General features: G+C 41.6%; 1 protein-coding gene across 1 annotated transcript; it reads right to left on the bottom strand.

Moving 5' to 3' along the window:
- Positions 1–272: 272 nt before the first annotated feature.
- LOC120550610 (carbohydrate sulfotransferase 15-like) lies at positions 273–21,539 on the bottom strand. Its single transcript, XM_039787217.1, has 8 exons — positions 21,450–21,539; positions 19,798–20,112; positions 17,522–17,861; positions 11,213–11,356; positions 9,100–9,256; positions 8,178–8,334; positions 6,023–6,170; positions 273–521 (listed from the first exon to the last, which is right to left on the bottom strand). Exons 1-8 carry the CDS (start codon positions 21,486–21,488, stop codon positions 292–294), a joined length of 1,530 nt encoding a protein of 509 aa, XP_039643151.1. The 5' UTR covers positions 21,489–21,539; the 3' UTR covers positions 273–291.
- Between the last annotated feature and the right edge of the window lie 39 nt (positions 21,540–21,578).

The following is a 21,578-nucleotide window of genomic DNA, read 5'->3' as shown; positions in this document are numbered from 1 at the left end:
CTGCTTTGATTAGACGACTATTCAGCTTGCACTCACTATATGCAAGTACACTTAGGAGACTGAAATTGTGTTCAAGGTGCAAGTTTATTTTTCATCTGCATTCCAGCTATGTTAGACAAACTATTACAATAAGTACACACACACACACACACACACACACACACACACACACACACACACACACACACACACACACACACACACACACACACACACACACACACACACACACACACACACACACACACACACACACACTTGAACGAAGGGGCTGGCTGACACATCAGTGGTTTATTTTACTGAAGTAAAGGGGAGGTGGGTTGTGCAGAGTTTAGAGTTCTCCCAGAGGAAGGAGTCATTCTGCAGCACTTTGGCCAATTTCTCGTTGAACGGCATGTAGAAATCCCGCAGGATCTCTTCAGTGATGGGCAGCATGGGTCCCAGGTTTTTGTCAGATGTCCTCCTGGTGTTTGACGCTGGACTTCTTGTGATCTTTGACTCTATTTCTTTTGTCGGCAGCCCTATAAAAACACAAACTTCTTTCAAATCCCTTCTTTCTGGGCATCCCAATTTTCGGCAGTTCTTTGAAAAGCTAAGTCAGAGGTTTGGGGCAATTTAACTGGGATTAACCAGTGAGACAAGGGGGCTTCCAGACTACAGGGCTAAACTGAATATCCAAAAAAATACAATTTTGATACTGAAAGTATAGAAGGTGTGAGAAAGTTCAGGGGTCTCATTTATAAACATGGCGTACGCACAAAAACGGGCTGAAAATGTGCGTACACCACTTCCCACGCAAAGGTTATTTATAAAAAACAAACTTGACGGGAGAATGTGCGGTCCTCCACACACATGGAGACAAAATAGGAATTGGCGACGCAGATGGTGAACTGAAGTCAGTTTGCAGAGAGTAAATGGGAATAAGATTACGCGTAATATTTTCTAGTATTAATGCCTCACGCACACTTTCACTCCATATCATCCATGTTACCATGAAGATGAAATCCAGCAGTGTTATATGCGCTTGTACTGTGTGATAACTGTTCCATAAACCCCTCCAACTCAAATCTTAAATAAAAATTAGTTCTTAATATTTAATCAACGCTGTCTCACCATCACATTGCCCGCTACAGAGCGCAGGAGGAGGGGATGGCCCGACTGCATGGAATACAGGATAGCATCAAATACCCTCGCATTAAATAAAGGCAGAACACAGTGTAAATAACTAAATATCTGTCTTTAAAACATGTGTGCATATATCATCAAATGTCAAAGTCTGAAAATACAGCAGTTAAGTTATCGTGCAATAGTTACCCTTAATGTCTTTATTGTCTTAATTGTCTTTATTACCGTTTGTGACAAAACCTGCATGAAGAAAAGTGCGTTTGCCTATTACACTTTATTTCGTCTTCAAATTGTATCTCGGGGTGGGGGATACCACAAGTTGATGCTGTGTTGGCAAGGTGTTAACAATCACAAATTGTTGTAAACAAATACTGCGGTGAACCCGTGCGTAATGCTGCATGATGGCACTGCAGGAGAACTACACTAATGGAAGAATCAGGAGAAAAAAAGAGACTTCAGGGACCAATATGCCGATTTAGATTCCCTGAAGCTGAGCTCTTGGATCTATGTACTGAATTGGGTCCAGTAGAGAGGGCAACGCGCCGGAACCATGCCATCCCCGTCCAAATACAGGTCCTCGCCACTCTGGGGGAAACGGCTGTTTCCAGAGGGACATGTCAGACAGCTAAGTGTTTTTTTTTATTTATTTATTTATTTTATTTTTTTAATCTTCAACTTTATCACTACGGCTTGTTTGGGGAGAGGGAGAGATATAGTACAGGCCAAAAGTTTGGACACCTTCTCATTCAATGCGTTTCCTTTATTTTCATGACTATTTACATTGTAGATTCTCACTGAAGGCATCAAAACTATGAATGAACACATGTGGAATTATGTACTTAACAAAAAGTGTGAAATCACTGAAAACATGTCTTATATTCTAGTTTCTTCAAAGTAGCCAACCTTTGCTCCGATTACTGCTTTGCACACTCTTGGCATTCTCTTGATGAGCTTCCAGAGGTAGTCACCTGAAATGGTTTTCAAACCGTCTTGAAGGAGTTCCCAGAGATGCTTAGCACTTGTTGGCCCTTTTGCCTTCACTCTGCGGTCCAGCTCACCCCAAACCATCTCGATTGGGTTCAGGTCCGGTGACTGTGGAGGCCAGGTCATCTGGCACTGCACTCCATCACTCTCCTTCTTGGTCAAATAGCCCTTACACAGCCTGGAGGTGTGTTTGGGCTCATTGTCCTGTTGAAAAATAAATGATGGTCCAACTAAACGCAAACCGGACAGGATGGCATGTCGCTGCAGGATGCTGTGGTAGCCATGCTGGTTCAGTATGCCTTCAATTTCGAATAAATCCAACAGTGTCACCAGCAAAGCACCCCACACCATCACACCTCCTCCTCCATGCTTCACGGTGGGAACCAGGCATGTAGAATCCATCCGTTCACCTTTTCTGCGTCGAAGACAGGGCGGTTGGAACCAAAGATCTCAAATTTGGACTCATCAGACCAAAGCACAGATTTCCACTGGTCTAATGTCCATTCCTTGTGTTTCTTGGCCCAAACAAATCTCTTCTGCTTGTTGCCTCTCCTTAGCAGTAGTTTCCTAGCAGCTACTTGACCATGAAGGCCTGATTCGCACAGTCTCCTCTTAACAGTTGTTCTAGAGATGTCTGCTGCTAGAACTCTGTGTGGCATTCATCTGGTCTCTAATCTGAGCTGCTGTTAACTTGCGATTTCTGAGGCTGGTGACTCGGATGAACTTATCCTCCGCAGCAGAGGTGACCCTTGGTCTTCCTTTCCCGGGGCGGTCCTCATGTGAGCCAGTTTCGTTGTAGCGCTTGATGGTTTTTGCGCCTGCACTTGGGGACACATTCAAAGTTTTCGCAATTTTCCAGACTGACTGACCTTCATTTGTTAAAGTAATGATGGCCACTCGTTTCTCTTTACTTAGCTGATTGGTTCTTGCCATAATATGAATTCTAACAGTTGTCCAATAGGGCTGTTGGCTGTGTATCAACCTGACTTCTGATGGTCCCACAACTGATGGTCCCAACCCCATTAATAAGGGGGAAAATTCCACTAATTAACCCTGACAAGGCACACCTGTGAAGTGAAAACCATTTCAGGTGACTACCTCATGAAGCTCATTGAGAGAACACCAAGGGTTTGCAGCGCTATCAAAAAAGCAAAGGGTGGCTACTTTGAGGAATCTAAAATATAAGACATGTTTTCAGTTATTTCACACTTTTTTGTTGAGTACATAATTTCATGTGTTCATTCATAGTTTTGATGCCTTCAGTGAGAATCTACAATGTAAGTAGTCATGAAAATAAAGAAAACTCATTGAATGAGAAGGTGTGTCCAAACGTTTGGCCTGTACTGTATGCACACACACACACACACACACAACACACACACAACCACAGTCTGATCTGTTGGCCACTGAGGAGCTCCACTGGAGCGGTTGGGGTTAAGGGCCTTGCTCAAGGGCACCTCAGTGGTGGTAATGAGGGAGGGACAAGCGCTGTTCTTTCACTTTCCCTACCCAGATTTTATCCTGGACGTATTATTAATATCTAGTATATAAATCAGGGTTCCATACGCTGTGCAAGAACAGGCCGACATAATTCAATTTGCAGAACGTCAGAAGTTTCTTGCTTTTTTGCCAGTGTCATTCATACACTGATCAGCATTCACAAGGTGTTTGGCATTGACTATGGTTAAAAATGGGCGTATACAGGGCGGGATAAGAGGCTGATCCACGTACACACACTTGTAGGTAATCTCTGATTTATAAAGGGAACATTGCTTACAGGTGTGCGTACACACTGTTTTATAAATCTTTTTTTGGCAGAGGCCTACGCCATTTTGGGCTTACGTACACTTATATTTAACATTACATGTGCCTGCTTGTCTTTAGTGATCCAGTGTTTCCCCTACCATTGTTTGGGGGGGCAGTCTGCCCCCCCTGAAAGAATGACAAACATAATTATGTTATATATTAAAAAAAAAAAAAAAACGCATGCACGAGATAAAGCTGTTTTCACACACGGCAATTCGCATATTGTTCCTCTCCTTAAAAGTTCAATTAATTTTAACTTTACGGGCTGGCTACATTGCACGCGTAATGTATGCGGAGCGGACGTTCCAACACTACGCTTTCCCCATAATCAATGAAACTGGCTACACCGGGCAGAGTGCAGCGCATAGTGGGTATGCACCACGGAGATCCGCTCTACCGTGTTCCAAATTATTATGATAATGATATTTTACAAGGATTTTCCTAAATAGTCGATGCAAATGACAGTCAGTATAATTTTCAAGTCACCAAGCATTAGGGTATAAGTCGAATTTCATTGAACAAGCTACCCAATGAAAACAGTATTTTTTCAAAAATAAAAAAAAACTCAAAATGCACTTTTCCAAATTATTATGCAACGTGAGAAAACTTTTTGCACACCTCTTTGGTCGGGCAGGTGCGTAGGATATGATCAAAGGTAACAGATCAAAAATTGTTGAGAAAATCCCGCACACCGACCATTACGCAAGCAATAATCTACCTAGAAAAATACAACGTTTCAGTCCCAGACCTTCATCAGGTAAATTTAGGAATTTACCTAGTGTGTGCGGGCCTTTTACACAGAAATGGATCATAAAGTGTCATTATTTCTTTTAAATTAAGGTGCTGTAGGTAGGATTTTGAAGATCCAGGATTTAGCCAAAGAATTTGAACATCACCAACTTCTCAGTCCTACCCCCCCTTTCTGCTAAAGCCCAAACGGTCTCCTAAGCCCCTCCCCCTACGAGGGAGAATGAATGCATGTGCCTGAGCAGTGATTGACATGCAGTTAGACACCCCTGGCCCTGATTGGTGGATCTGAACAGGGCAAAGTGGATTTTTGCAAATCACACTACAGGCTGTAAGTGGTGCCAGAGGATTTTTTTTTAAATTACCTGCTTAATGTAGTTCTACTCTAGCCTAGAAATCTAGACGCACCCTAGTGGCAGCAAATTTATTTTGCAGCCAGGGTCAGTCTAGGCAATCTCCGTTGGCTTGCGAGCTGGAAAAATCAAATTTTGGTCAGGCCAATCACATCGTGTATAGAGTCGGTGGGCGGGCTTATGGCTGCTGCTGCTGGGAACAGCGGTCTTCTGGAAGACTTGGAATTAAGCTTTTCTTAAAAAAGGTAGATGTGTTCGGAGTTTTGCTGACCGGATACGGCAAAAGTTTAATCTATCAACTAGCTTTGCTACCTTCTTCGGTGCTCTGGCTGGTTGTAGCGCTATCCTATTGCGTGCAGAGGGAATTTGAAAGACAACCGTTTATCCCGCCCCTCGGATTGAGCCTGTCAATGGTGAATTCCCAGACCCAACATCTTGATGTGGGTCTGGCTTGTCAGGCTAGTTATACTCGAACATAAGGTTAGTTTCAGCAAATATGACAGAAAGTTTTATAAGTCCTTACCTTCTGCATCTTTAAACTACTGATATACAGGAAACGACTTAATGACTGAATGAGCGTATTGGCAGTTTCATTTTCAGTTTGTTTTTATTTCTGGTTTCCCTCACCTGCGTCCTGATAACAGCTGATTGACATTTTCACAGCGCTGTGCCAGCTCCAAAAAACGGAAGAAATAACAGTCCCAAAGCAAAAGCTCTCCGTCTCACCTGTGACTCACACAATCCTAGGCCGTGTGTGTGCAGCTGGCGTAGCCAGTTAAAACATACATTCCGTGGCATATACGCGCCGCTAATTGTCCGCATACGTTATGCGTTCAATGTTGCCAAAGTCCCATTCAGTGCCCCCCTGCTTAACAACTTTTGGGGGGAGAGTCACCACCCACCTTGAAAAGAATCCTAGGGAAAAACTGATCTATTTTGTATTGATCAGTCACCAGAGGAAATTATTACAGACCAGGTCATGTGTTGGGATGTGTTGCTTTACTCACCCAGGTTAAGGAAATCAAAGACTTTGTGCATTGTGTATTTCCTGTTAGAGGCATGGTCTTCCAACCTCAGGACCAGAATCTGTTCCCTGCTGAAGACGGTCATCCAGTCCATTAAGTACACAATGTACAGACCAACGTACAACCTGACCTAAGGGAACAAAACCGGATAATCAATGGGAGATGACGAGCCCTATCCAAGAAATGTCCTCCTTTAGTGGAGGGACACGGGGGTGTGTATGCATGTTTAAACTTCTCTAATGGCAGTTACACACCAACCAGACGAACAACCGTCGGCAGAAAAGCCAGTCAGACTGATCAGTCTCCCGGAGTTGGTCCAAAAAGTGCCACAGAACACACCAAAGAGACGAGACGTAATACGTCTCCATAACAACAGGCAGCGCTAATCTGTATTGTTGCCCAAAAAATTAAAACCAGCAGGTGATTGGACGAACGGATCACATGGGTTTGTTTTCTCCGGAAATTCAAAGCCAGACTGTCATGGCGGCTTGTTCAGAATACGATCTAGTACTAAAATAGTTCACTGAAACAGGTTTCTGAAAACATTTTAAGCGACAAATAGACCATGCAGTTGCTGAATCTGTGTTCATTTCAGATAAACAAAAGGTCAGTTTAAAAAAAAAATTGTCAGATTTTGAGAGACTCTAGTCACGCTATTCCGCTCGCCATTTCCGGGTGAGTCCCGACTGCCCTGCCTCTGACTGAACATGTCAGGTCGGCCAAAATAAAAGGCCGACAGCCCCTCAGATGGACGACCGCACGGAACACACTGAACAGACTCGAGTCGCTGACCTCGCCAGACTGTCCAACGGCCGATTATCAGGTTGGTGTGTCAGCGCCTTTAAGGAGATGAACAGTCGGAGGGAGGGGAAGTTGGAGGGAGAGAATTCCACCAGCTTTCTCTTTCATCTTCCCCTTGGGTACGGGCGGCTGGGTAATGCTAGGCACTGTGAGGGAATTGAACATGTACTGGTATTGTGGTGGGAGTGGTTGAGGGATTTAAGAAAGATAGCGTTTCCTCTGGATTGAGAAACCTGCATCACCACATGCCAGTGGACCAGCTGCTCACTTTATACCCCTACATGTTTAGTTTCAGCCCATTATTGTGATCCCTTAATCATACTTTTCTTTGGGCCGTTGGTCAGACGACACCAACAATAAGAAGAATGGGGGCTGCGGGAACTTTTATGGGTGTTCTTTTCACTATTTGACATTTTGTTGATTAAACAAAATTAATTCATAACATTCCAAAAAAAAAAAATTTATCTTTTGTCAGATTTCACCACAGTGTACTTGCAGGTAGCCTAATTGTTTTTGAAATGCATTTTTAGATTCCCATGTGACCAATCATTGCAGAACAGTAGGCGTAAACAAAATACCTTGTTAATGGGAAAAGAATTGTCTTCCTGTCCTTTTGCCTCTTTAGCAAAACTGAAAGGCCTTTCAGAATAAATGATTGCAAGCCAGGCCAGCAACTCCTCTCTTTGTTAAATGAATTTGGTGAAGTGAAGGCCAATCGTGTTCTCCTGCTGGTGGTGTTTGTCTTTTCTCCCCGGACTCTAATCTGAGCTCTAAAACTTTTATCGAGGAGCCACAGGCATGAGAGACCGCTGTAAGGACAGCTGTAATGCTTTTCACATGGTCTAATAACTCTGAGGAGATATTAGTGGATGGACAATTAGGCCAGCGAATACTGAGCATGCTCCCAGAGGGCCATAAAGCTTGTCAGTGGCAGTTGAAGAGGAGGACCTCTGAGTACAAGGCAGCCTGGAGGGGGAGCCAAAAGAGGATGGTCTCCTCCTCCCTCTCTCAGCCAATCTGCCTCAGGGCACTGTGGGAAAAGCTGTCCAGGGGCCCAACACTGGGGGCCCTGCACTGGCTGACAAGACTTGTTTTTCTAATACAAAGATAGGCTCTAGACACTGCCTTGTTTTAATAGTTCAACAATATTGTCAATCCACTTCGTATAGTCTGCTCTGCAAGCTTTAGCATGTGCAAATGAAGTGTGGATTTCACTCCATCTGTCTTTTTCACTCCTCTTTTGTATTTCTTTCTTCCCACCAGCTTATACACAGGTCGCTAAATTGCGGATTTCTGTGGGGCTTCGAGACAAAAGCAGAAGTGAGGGTACACTCACTGGCATGGCGTTGTTGACAGTAGTGTTGTACACACAGGAGCGCATTGTGTACTCCGTAAGGCACCCCTCGAATAACTGCAGCGACTCTGACACCTTCTCATGGAAATCCTCTGCAGACTTGTTGGCAATACCAAAGTAAAGGTAGTCAGAGTAGAGCCTGCAAGACAATAGAGATGCTCTGTAAACAAATGTGAAAGTGTAGGTGTTTGCAGATATTTTTAAGTGAAGCAGGTTTACACCGGTTTTTACCCATATTTTGTCTTGCATCAAAATTCTGTTTCCTGCAGCAACACAGGCCCCGATCATTGTAGTTTACAGTAAACAAGGCGCGATTGCAGTGTTTACATCTCAGAAAATGTCAGTGGCACAAATTGAAGACAAAAATTGCAAGATTTCTTTTTTGTCTTGAGAACCTAATGACTTAACTGAGTGGTAATCCTTGGACTAGACTGGGTAGCTATTGCACTAATAGACCCAAGCCACGTGGACGACCCAAGCCCTGATGACGACATTAACGCCGTCATCACTCTCGCACACAGACAGTATAATTTCTTCTCAAATGTTTGCTTTAGTTATCTCTCCCTTGCTGCAACAGACAACCAATAAGCTTTATGCAAATAATGCTCGATGATGCAACTAATTAGCAAATAAGCGTATGACGTCATTAGCACCTATGCACTCTAAAAACAAACAAACCCCTAAAACGTGGCACCCGGTGTCAGTAAAAGGCAACACATCATTTGTGACGGTAGGTCTTTTGTTTCCTGTAAACAGGTAAAGTATCTGTCTGTATCTGCAGTGTAAACAGCTATGATAGAAGCATAAGGGTAGAGGTGTGCGGGTCAGAGCTGAATCGGCATCAGTCCAGGCATTTTTAGTGCAGATATGCAGTGGGAGGCAGTAAAACAGAGATCACTTTCACCTTTCCACTGGGTCCCTGAGCATGATGATGAAGCGGGCATTAGGCTGCAGGGCGTGGACGAAGTCCAGGACAAGGAAAGGAGGCTCTCCCTCTGTGGTGTTGTCATAGAAATACACCCAGGCGTTGTTGTCCCACATGGTGGACGCGCTGGCTTCTCCTGCAAAATACACCCACAGTGGTTTAAATAAAAACATGCACACAGACCATCATAAACATACTGTACAATAATGCAGAGACATTACATGCATACAGACACATTTTCATAGTTTTTCTCACTCATTGCATTTGATATGTGTAGTTGAATATGCCAATTATTCCCATTAAAAAAAAAAAAAAATACTGTAATACTGTATCTGAAGTCTCTTTCCCAAAATTCAGCCTTGGTGCAGAATTACAGCCACTAGAGCCAGTCCCACAATGAGCTTTCCTTAGGATGTGCCATTTCTGTGTCTGTAGCTATTGAGGAGGAGAGAGGGGGGGCAAGGTGGCTGTTGGGGGTGTGGCCTTCACCAACTGCCACTTTGCTCATTTCAAAGCCATGATGTCTCTCTTTCTAATGGGCAGGCCAAATTCTCTGGGCAGGCAAAGCAGAGAAAGGGGAGGTAACCCTGCTCCTCATGACCTCATAAGGAGAAGATTCCAGATCAGCCCATCTGAGCTTTCAATTTCTCAAAGGCAGAGCAGGATACCCAGGGCTCTATTTACACCTATCGCAATTTCTAGCCACTGGGTGACCATAGGCAGGCTGGGGGAACTCATTAATGTTAAAAAAACTCAAAGTGACATTTTCATGCCATGGGACCTTTAAGGAGGGAAACAAAACATGCATGGCTGCACTCAATGCACCAACTCAGTCCAGTCTGAAAAGGCTATTCTTTAAAACTTAAATCAGTTTTTCTTTGCAGCTGAGCAGTTCTTAGAGATTGTGTTTGGATGACTGGGAAAGACCGACAGATGGAAGCAGGCGCTGGGAGCAGGATATGCAGATAGAGGACAGATTTGAAAGACTTCTCGACCCTGCTGTGGATATTATTGCTGTCCTCACAAAAAAAAACAAAAAAAAAACAATGATCCCTTTTATATGGCACTTCAGTGAAGCAGAAGGAAGTCCAGTATTATTAAGCGGTTAGTGTCTCTTTAGGACTGAGTCACTGGTTCTCTTAAAAATCTAGCCAGAATGAGAGTGGCTGCTACGGAGCATGTCTGTGCTTCAGCCTCACTACCTGCTGCTTTAATAGCAGCTTTGTTATATTGCAGGCACAATTACAAGTGAAGTTCCAGGCAAATGGCAGGTCTCTGCAGCTGGAACACTATTGGCTGCAGCCTGACGGGGACACAGAGTCCTGTCAGGCCACGTTTCTCACACAGATTCACAGCGCTGATACATGACCTGAGTAACCAATATGATACATCAGAGGGAGGGCGGCTCAAGCTGTCCTCTGACATGATGTGACAAAACAGGAAGGCAAAGATTACACTGAACAGGAAATGTTTGTCCAACTAAAACTGCCTGGAGATCTGATTAGAGATGCTATCTTGTTCCCTTCTCTTGCTTTCCACTACCATGTAATTCTTAAAAGGGGTGATAGATTGATTGTATAGGGTATTTCACACTGTTCCTTAAGGTCTCCTAATAGGGTATGTAACATTGGTTGGGCTGAAAATGGCCTGGTTGATATTTTATTGGCCCTTATGCATCCCTGTGTTTTGGCCCTATTTCTAACAAGAGCTTTTCTTCCAAATATGGTATGCACCAGATACAGCAGTTGCTGCGGCTCATTATCATTAATGGTCAATTCAAATAAAGCATTAACAAAATACTTTCTACATTGCAGATCTTGTGACTTTGACTCTGGCAATTTTTGGTTGCTTTTAACATCAGTGATTTATTTTAAGCTTATCCTCTGCACTGGCCATTGGTTACCGTATGGGAAGAATCGTACATACATTTGATACAGAGATGCTCACGTGGAACAAGTGAACTAGTTCAAAAACTTCATCTGTGAGGAACAATTCAACTGATTGCAAATGATAATTGTATTACATTTAACCATACTGTATTTAGTAAATACACACATTGGTGGTAAATACTATTGGCTGTCATTTTGCTTACCTATGATGATGTTAGGTTGGCTGGGGCTTCCACTGGCATTTGTTGTGAGTTTGCCCTGGATTTGGTAAGCAGCCTGATCGAATAAGTCCAGGTAGTCCTCCACTGGGTATCGATCATGAAAGCCCTCGCTCAGAGGTTTGATACCTGTAGGAGAAGAGAAATCAGGGATGGTAGACACACTTTGTGGGTTACAATTACATCTCTAGTCAGTCCTTCCAGAAAAATGCAGAGTTTTTTTTGTGATTGTTGCGGGTAAAAATCCTTGATTATGCGGCACGTTTTCTTAAAAAATGCGATGGAATATACGGGATATTTCTGCAATTTTATGCGATGAAAAACTTGCAAAAACTGCAGTTTGATGAAAAAGAGAAAGTGATTTGATGATGCAATTACGTCACTTCATAACATTCCCATGGCAACAGGGGAAAATGGCTGCTCTTGTGTGAAGTAAAGGCAAAATTTTTCAACTTTCTGCTAAGATGTGACTTTTTGCAACGAAAATGCGGGGATTATGAAATCATGCAAGCCCCGCATATTTTGTGCGGAAATCGACAATTTATGCGGCGAAAGTGCGGCAAATTTGAACAAATGCAGCCCCCGCAAAACTATGCGGGCTTTGGCTGAATTATGCAATCGCATAATTGTGTTTTCTATAATATTATATGTGTATAAGCTGGTGGGTTTACTTTAGTTGGCAAGTAATCAGATCTTATGTTTGGTAGAAAGTAGAGAGACAAATATTTCTTTTATTAGCCTATAAATATTAAGGAGAATTCCGGTCGATTTGAACACATAGCTCCATTTGTAAATTTGGAGTGCTGTCAGTAGTGACAAAAACAAGAACAATTGGTGTTGCCTACACCGTGTTATCCTCCTGCTACAGTTTGCACCCAGGAGGCTGAAACAGGGCAAGTTTTAAATGTGCTTTTAGCCTCTTAACATGTTCGAAATGTCATTACAAGTGCCTACACGTGAAGGGATTCTTTCTGAGTGAACACAGTGAATCTGACTACAGAAGATGTGAAAGAAATGCATAAAAGTTCTGCTAATTCAGCTCTGTTTAGTTCCAGTGTTGAGACGGCAAGACTTAGGGACAGTCTACAAACACCGAAAAGAGATTACAAAAGAAATTATTAATTTAATGATTAAATAAGGTAGTGTTTCCAAACATACCTCAATTATAACTTGTCTCCTGCTAGTTGTACTACAGCACTTTTAAAAAATAAGCATATGCCTATTTTTGAAAATATTTTTGTATCTCTTTTCAGTGTTGTAGTTTGTAGACTGTCCCGAAGCACTCGTCTTTCCAATAGAGCTGAATTAGCACAACTTTCATGCATTTCTGTCACATCTACTGCAGTCAGATTCACTGTGTTCACTCCGAAGGAATCACTTCACATGGGTAGGCACTTGTAATGACATTTCGAACATGTTAAGAGGTTAAAAGCACGTTTAAAACTTGCCCCGTTTCAGCCACCTGGGCGCAATACAATAACTTAGAGGAACCTATGTCCTTGGGATACAGCTGCATTTGCTGCTACGCAACATCACAGGCTGCAGAAAACACAAGCACAAGGCCGATAAATTAAAGCAAACAACTCATTCACATCCCGCAGTTTTAGGAGGTTCAAATAATTATCAACTCAAACTGAACACAACACATCAAAAAAGGTATTTCATGCAGACTGATCAATCCACCAGTTATGTTTTGAGAGTCGCAACGGATTAGTATGGAGGAAATATGAAAACGAAAGGGGTGCAGAGGCACCTTATGAACAGCAGGGGGAGCAGACTGTTGGGGAGCATCTGTCTGCAGCTTCACAACCAGGCTGGCTTGGCCTCTTATTTCACATGATAGAAAATGATGATGCAGGCTAAACACAAACGACATTTCATGCAACAACCGTGAAGTTTTTATGTAGTTACTATAATTGGGCCCATGTTAGTGAAGACTATATTAGGACTGTATTTAAAGCCGATTCTGGTTTCCAACTTCGCCCCAGGTGTGTCTGTTTAAAACACTCTACACAGTTAATTTATCGCATAAACAAGTCTCAGAAGTGAATTTAGTGGTGAAAAAGCAGATGGAAATTATAAAAAGTTTCCAGTTGTTTGCTGCTGCTAATAGGGCAAACTCCCGATCTAGATTAGGCTATAGAATCGATATTATTTTTTTTTTAATATAATTTCCATCTGCTTTTTCACCACTAAATTCACTTCTGAGACTTTTTTATGCGATAAATTAACTGTGTAGAGTTTGAATATGGGCAGTTTTACAAACATTGATGGCCAACTGCACATTTTCTCCGATGTTGTCAGAAGATTCAGTCTGACAGGACAGCCAGCTGGTGGCGGCCGGGATCGCCTCCCTGCTGGCCGGCCAGTGATGCTCACAGATACCGCTGTTAGCTGGAAGTCTGAAAAAGTACACGGGCTGTACAAAAGGCCGTCAATCAGGAGTGATTGTTGTGAGTACATGTTGGAGAATAGCGCGGACACGCACCTCAGACCGCGTGCACCACCCAGAGAAAAAAGTGAAAGAAAAAGGAGAGGTCGCAGTTTGGACGATCCGGTTGAGATTGTGTGCGTCCTCGAGATCTGACCACACACAAACACACGTAGCAGAGCTACCCACACCCATGTTCCTACTGTTGCTTAATTAAATAAAAAAAATAAAAAGAGAGAAGTTGTCTGAGTCCGTGTTTTAAACAGACACACCTGGGGCGAAGTTGGGAACCAGAATCAGCTTTAAATACAATCCTAATCTAGTCCTCACTAACACTTGCCCAATTATAGTAACTACATGAAAACTTCACAGTTGTTGCATGAAATGTCGTTTGCGTTTAGCTTACATCATCATTTTCCATCATGTGAAATAAGAGGCCAAGCCAGCCTGGTTGTGAAGCTGCAGACAGATGCTCCTCAGCAGTCTGCTCCCCCTGCTGTTCATAAGGTGCCTCTGCACCCCTTTCGTTTCAGACCCTCCCACCAGCCTTTGGGCCACTCCTCCTCATTTACATTGACATGTGTCAAGTCCAAATGAAAAGGCAATGTTAAATGGAAATTCAAAAGCCAAATATTAAATGAAAATTAAAAGCCAATGTTAAATTGAAATTCAAAAGCCAAATATTAAATGAAAATTAAAAGCCAATGATAAATTGAAATTCAAAAGCCAAATATTAAATTCAAAAGCCAAATATTAAATTCAAAAGCCAAATATTAAATTCAAAAGCCAAATGAAAAAAAAAAAAAAAAAAAAAAAGAATATTTTTAATTTCATCTCGCTTTGTTTTCTCTTTGGACTTTCAATTTCTCTTTGGACTTTCAATTTGAATTATGAATAAATATTTCCTCCATAGATGTGAAAATGCAGCTGCTGTTCTTAAAAGGGAATTATGAGATTATCTACACACAATAACTCCAGTCTTTCAACTAAAGTCATTATCTAATCTGCTCTGATTTCATAATCAGAAGCAGACTTTAAAAAGCACCTCTACAGTGTGCACACACACACACACACACACACACACACACCATAATGCTGTTTTAAAGAAACAAACCCTGGTAGGTATTGAGAATAATGGGAGCAAAAACACAAGACAAATTTAGAAGGTACAATATACAGTGCAACATTACATTGTCAATTATAACAAGACATTTCTATTAACCCCATCCCACCCACAACAGAATCTGGGCCCTATTTCAGGTAGAAGTCTAACCCTGATGTCTGAGTTGATTTACCCTGAGATGGGAAACTGAGTATTCGGTTCCAGAACAGCTGATATGAGTTGGTTCAATTAACTCAGAGTAGGTTAATGCACGTGCACCACCACAATAAAAAGGCAGCATGAATGGAGCCATGATACTACGATTTACCATGGTAATAACCACAAACAAACGGGTCGGCGGAAATACTCATGCGCACATACAGCGTGTTAAAAAAAGCAACAGCGGCTGCTGCAAAAGAGAGAATTTGCGTGGGAGAAAATTGCTGCTAAAGTAAATGCATATATTCCAATATAGTGTCGCCTATATCATATTTAATCATAAATATAGCCTAATATTACTGGCGAAATGGTATTGAACCTATAATCTATTTCATTTAGGTGCAACACTGCGGACGAAAAAGTCCTAAGCCTACTACTCCCATTTTGAGGCTGCAGCACCATCATTAACACACAAATCTGCTGGGATGTAAGAGCATAGATGGGTGACGTTAGTGATATGAGGACGGATAAGGTTATGTAGCCTAGACTACATAACTGATAGACTGGGAAGAAAAATATACCGCTCAAATAGGTTATTTAAGTAAGTTATTTCAAAATTAAAATGTCGGGGCTTCAATATCATCTCCCGACATATAACACCTAGCAAAGTAAAGCAGCTTCTTCATCAACGGGATCATCGACAAAAGGAAATGCCATGTTTTGAAAAATAAAACGTTTAATAGTCTGCCTAACATGGTTAATAAACAATTTTTTTTTATTCATGCCGATAAACTGCGCTAAAATGCGCCTGATACAGACTGGATGAATGAATGAGGAAATTAAAGAGCGCTGTGTCAGAGGGAGGAGACTGAGAGAAACTCTAGGTTTATTGAAGAAAACCTGCTCCCGACCTGGTTAGGTTCACAGGCTCAGTTACCATAGTAACTGGCTCTGAGGTTAAGATACCTCTCTTTCTGAAATGGGCTGGAGTAATCTCTCTCAGGTTTGATTAACCTCCCTTTCTGAAACAGAAAAACCAGAGTTTCCCCTCATCTCAGGGTTAACAAACTCAGAGTTTTCACTAAACCTGCTTTCTGAAATAGGGCCCTGAAAGTGTTACTGCTAGCCTGAGGAGTAATTCTCAACTACATTTGATTTAGAAAAACATCTCTCACATCTGAGAGAAGAGACTCAAGATGCTTTTAATGTCATTAGGATGAAGTCATCAAATCAAAGCAGCAGTGCAATAAAGCATCTGCAAGTTAAGTGAGCGGCTGGATTTGTTTACAGAGGATTTTCAGCTCACCTAAATACAGTCTCGCACTCCCAGATCTGGCATAGCTTTTAATTCCATCTGTGGTGGTTCTTTTAACATCACAGATACACATGGTGAAGCAAACCATGTGCATCCACACATTTAGATAACAGAACCGCCCTATGACCAGATGTCTACTGCGGGCGGGCAGCTCTTACCTCTCACACAGTTTGAGGGTTTATCTTTGTTTGAGAAAATTAAATACAGTATTAATACCAGTTCAAACTCCATGAAAACGCGTGTGTGTGTGTGTGTGTGTGTGTGTGTTCCCTAAAACTAGAGAAAAATAACATCCTGAAGTATAGTCTAGTTAAGGGGTCTTAAACGTTTAAGCCAGGGACCCCTTACCTGAAAGAGACCGAGCAGGGACCCCCTACTACATATATTGTATAACATGAAGTAACATAATAAACTGGGACTACAAGTACATGTAGGGCAGCCTGAAGCCTTTATACATCTTTTTTTTTTAAATAGCTTAATTGTAATAATTGGCATGATTTTATATGTATCTGTGGGTGGCTATTGACTACTTATAGGTAGGTAAGCCTATCATAAGTTGGGATTTATATTTGCTAATATGTTGGATTTAAAACCTTTTTTTAGAAATGTTTTTAAAAACATAATCATTTGAAGGCCCCCCTGCATTGACTCTGGAGGACCCCCTAGGGGTCCCGGGCCCCATGATGAAGATCCCTGGTCTAGTTTGTTTGCTTCCTTATAAAATAAAATGATTTGCCATCTAATTAAATACATGATTGCTTTTTTAAACAAGAGTATAGAATCAACTGTCTGTGCAAAGAGGGAGCAGCCAGAAAGTAAAATAGAGCAAGAACTAGAAGCTTAAGGAAGCAAAGTTCATGGTGGCAAGATGTGTCGTAAGGAGTGACTCTCAGGTAGAAAATAAACAATTGCATTGGGAGAGTGCACCAAGGATACTTAATTCATGACACATTCAGACAAAGGACTCCCCCTCTCACCCCCCAATTAACTACCGAAATGTGTTTAAATTATGGAATTTTGTTACAATCAACATATCTTAGCAATATGATGGCAGTAAGTATACAGGAGATACATTTAATAATGCTCATGAAACAGGCAGGCCTACCTTTGAGGCTGACCCTTTAGAAACATCTGTCAATGAGTGCTTTTCTGAAGCCCTCTGTGCTGATTTTGCCAAAATAATATACTGTAGAGTCACATTTCACACTTTAAATGCTCTGGGACTCTCATTATCGTGTACCAGCCTGAAGGCCTCTACCACAACAAATTTTAGTTTTCTTTACTCACCAAACCTCCTGCGGGTCCACCAGTGTGGCTCTTTGAAAGTGGAGAACTTCACATCCTGGTGCAGGCTCAGTTGGTCATACAGGTCCGTTGTGCCACACTTTGGTTGGCCGATGATATAGAAATAAGGAAGGCATCGCATGCGGTAGGGTTTCCCATCGCGGTGAAACAAGCGTTCTCGGAAAGTGTTCCTCAAGTGCTGAAACAATGTCCGGAACCTGCTTGAATAGAGTGCATACAAGTTTGTCCTGTATGGGTCTGAGGTAATATTCCCAGTATATTCCTCATACCAGCAGGGGTTCTTGACACCAGGCAGGAATTTCCGGGGGATGGCAGAAAACATCTGTAAAGGTAAAGAAAGCAGGCTGCTTTAAGCTTCTGAGTCACTGAACTTCCCAAATATATAAAGCATTTCAGACAAAGCCTTCTGTAAACCCTTGAAATTATCATTGCTATGGCTGCACGATGGAAGTTAATCACCTTCCAATCATTTGACAGACACATTAAAGAAAGAGGTTTGTTTCAACAATTTAAACAGTTTTAAAATTGCCTTGCAAAACGCGGTTCCCAGCGCCCTCAGGCTTTTTTACAGCAGTGTGTCCATGAATAGACACGTACAGTCTGCCCTGGGAGTGTAAAGCAGATTCATGTTCAACAGTCTCCGTTTGTGTTACACAAGTGTTTTTAGGTGATCAAACACAACAAAGGAAGACATTACTGTGACTCGCTCACAGCCTGTGTGAGACACAACTACAATTAATGCCAGATCCATCCACAGACGTGATATTGATTGTCCTGCGGCCACACTCTTCTATTCATTAGCTGGTTCAATAAGAAATTAGTTATGTTGCAAGTAGCCCTCACACAAGCGATTAATATTAGGATTAACAATTAATTGAACCAGGCATTGAGGTGAGGCAAGAAAGCCACAGGGCCAATGTGTTGGAAGACTGGGATGACTGAGCTTTAAATCCCTTCTACAAAAAGAAAATGGTGGAGACATATGCAATTATCTGGTGTGACATGAAGTGTTCTTTTTTAAGTAATTCAATTTGAAACTGCTGTGGGAAATTGCAACAGTGTAGCTGGTTTGAACCAGGTGTAGACTGCATGTAGGCACGAATACTAATTTAAAATCACCTTTTCACTTAGCATTTAATTACGGTTCAAGACACTGATTGTCTAAAGAGAGAGATCAATATCACCCTGGGGCATGTTTGTATTATTAAAATAGAGATACTGTAACATGTACAGTATAAAACACTGAGTTACTAATTACAGCAAGAACTAAATACATTTTTTGATAGCGTCCTTAAGATCTCTTTGAATAAATGAGTATTAGGATTGCAAAATTCTAGAAATTTTCAAAGTTGGAAATTTTCCATGGGAATTAATGTGAATATATGGAATTAATAGGAATAAACTGGATATTTTTAATATTGCTTGTAATATACTGTTAGTCTATAACAGGGAACTTAAATGTAGTTGGAAAAAAACCTCTAGCAGCATAATCTTGGTTAAAACAACCTGATTTAATGCAACTTCAGTTGAATGTCCTCCCTATATTCGTCAATGACATGCACGCAGCAATCAGCATAGGCTACTACATACTTGCCAACATTTAGTTTTTAAAATACAGGAGTTTCTTTTTTTTCTTGGGGGTAAATACACAACCCATTGCTATTAACCCATGTGTTAATTGTATAGCCCACTTGTTCTTGATAGGCTGGAAACAGACCGCGCTGGTTAGCTTAGCAGGAATATAACTATAGTAAATCAAAGGCAGCATGTTAGCTACCTTCATATGTTAAGCTAAACGTCAATGTTTGGGCTATTGGCCTACTGCAGGGCTATTGAGGCCACACCCACTGCACAGATCATTTCTAGAATTCAACATTCAGCAGCAGATTGAAGCTGATTGAAGACAGATTGAAGCCTGGGAGGGGCCATGTTTTTGAAGGGGTTGAGAATTGAAGTTGAGAATATCAAAGTTCTGACAAATATTTGTATTCACTGTATATGCCTGTCTGCTTATTACAAAACAAAATGTTTATATTTATGTTTGTATAAGATTGAGTTTGTATGAATTACCCAACATTTCCAGTTAATTCTCATAAATTCCCATTAATTACCATAATTTCCCATTAATTCCCATGAAAGTTTCCAAATTGGAACATTTCCAAATTCCCCAGCTTAACTTTTCATGGAAAGTTTCCAGAAATTTACTGGAAAATGTCCACCCCTTTGCAGCCCTAATGAGGACAGATAGGTCTACTCACATTTGGCTCACTGTTAACCAGTGCCTTTAGCTCTGGGAGCTGTCGACTGCTGCGAAACTCCACCTTGGATGTGATGGACCCGACCACCAGTTTGATATGTGCATAGTCCTTGACTGAGGAGAGGTTGAAGGTATAAGGTCTCAGGCTGACTAGGCTGCTGAAGTGGTAGGGGGAAGTGGGGAGGAGGACACCCTTCTTGTTCGAAGCCATGATGACGAACGTGACGGACAGGCCTAACAGGACGCTGTAAAGCCGGATCTTGCTTTTGATATCCATGATGGGTTGTGGAGTGTGATCTACCTCATCCACTGACACCTGCCCAGTAAGTGGAAAAACAGTCAACTACATTGAATCACTGTTTAATGGGTTATGGCTGATGCAGTAACTTCTAAAACCTCAGAAATATTTAATATAACCTTTTGTTTCCACCTACGCTTTTCTATGTAGCTAAAGCTCCCAGTTTCACATTAACAATAGCTGAAAGAGGAGTCAGATTACCCAGAAGTTTCATTGATGCAATACTGTGACAAAGAATAGACTCGTAGTCTCATCCTGTTCAAATGCTGACTTGCATTTGTGTATCTGCTTCATTTGGAAACCAGGTCGCAACAAAGGCCAGGCACAGATTGAAATAGTTTCCGTTTTAGTTTCAATGTACATTTCATACCTCTAAGAGCATGTCATCCTATCCCTCAGTCTGAGAAAAATGCCAAAATAATGCCGCTTTGTGAAAGCAGTCAGAGGATTAGATAGCCAAAGGGAATTTCACTTAAACCTCTGCAGTTGTAACTTCAGCTTCAACAAAAAAATATATATAAATTGACAGAACGGTGAATTCTGTCTGCTCTGAATATTGATGACTGTACGTGAAAAGCACTTAAGAAGTCATCCTGTAAAACTACAACTCACTTCAAAATGTCACAATGTCCTGGAACATTTGACAGTCTCATTTTCATTGAGACTAACAATTGAGCAACAATCACATTTTTCAGGATTAACTAATTTCACTGACCTCTCACACTTCCTGTTTTAATAGACAGAAACTCAGTCATCCAATCCTCCCACCCTCCCTGTGCATCAGAATCACAATATGGAGGGAGTGAGAAGGACGAGGGATGCATTAAACAGTTACAGCCTCCATTTAAAGAAACCAACCAAGGCTCAAAAGGAACTGGAGTATGCAACATAAAAAAGGATGCCAGACACAAGGTTAACAATTAACCAACAAGCTTTATTAAGTAATGCAAAAATATTCCCAAAAGTAGCAACCAAAGAAAAAAAAATTAAAATAAAAAAAAAAAAAATAAAAAAGGACTGGAGGCCCCAGCCAAAAAGAACAAAAGATGGGAAGACACTGGACCAACCTTGCAATGGGCGGTCGCTCCCCACGTCTCCCCCTAAATTACCTAAAAAGGGTAAACTAATCCTACAACAAACAAAAGAGACGAATTACTGAACTACCGGCCCAAACTAACACAATAAACTAAAATAACAAAACTCCAACACCTAAGTGTGTATGGAGGTTGGGAAACACAAACCTGCTTGTGGAGAAAAAAAGGTGAGGAAACTCTAAGGCGAGACACTACAGGTGAATAGGGCAACATTTTTAACTTACAGATATCACCATGAAACTTTACCAATTGATTACTCACATGAATAGGACACATCACACACACTGGTGTGTTCTCCATGTGTCTCTGTCCCTCTTTCTGCCTTCTTATCACCTCCCCCACTCTACCTGAGCACTGATTACACTCAGGTGTCCAACAGGCAGGGAGGAG

The sequence above is a fragment of the Perca fluviatilis genome, chromosome 21 (assembly GCF_010015445.1).
Source record: "Perca fluviatilis chromosome 21, GENO_Pfluv_1.0, whole genome shotgun sequence".
Taxonomy (NCBI): domain Eukaryota; kingdom Metazoa; phylum Chordata; class Actinopteri; order Perciformes; family Percidae; genus Perca; species Perca fluviatilis.
The sequence above is the reverse complement of the archived record's forward strand: the minus strand, read 5'-3'. Positions and strand labels throughout refer to the sequence as shown.

Bases quoted from the DNA above. Each gene is read 5' to 3' on its own strand.
- LOC120550610 (XM_039787217.1), bottom strand. From the start codon at position 21,488: ATGGAGAACACACCAGTGTGTGTGATGTGTCCTATTCAT. The intron at 11,357-17,521 runs GTGAGTAAAGAA...CTTCTCCTACAG, and splicing joins GTGGACCCGCAGGAGGTTTG to GTATCAAACCTCTGAGCGAG. The intron at 8,335-9,099 runs GTGAAAGTGATC...ATTGTCTTGCAG, and splicing joins CTCAGGGACCCAGTGGAAAG to GCTCTACTCTGACTACCTTT.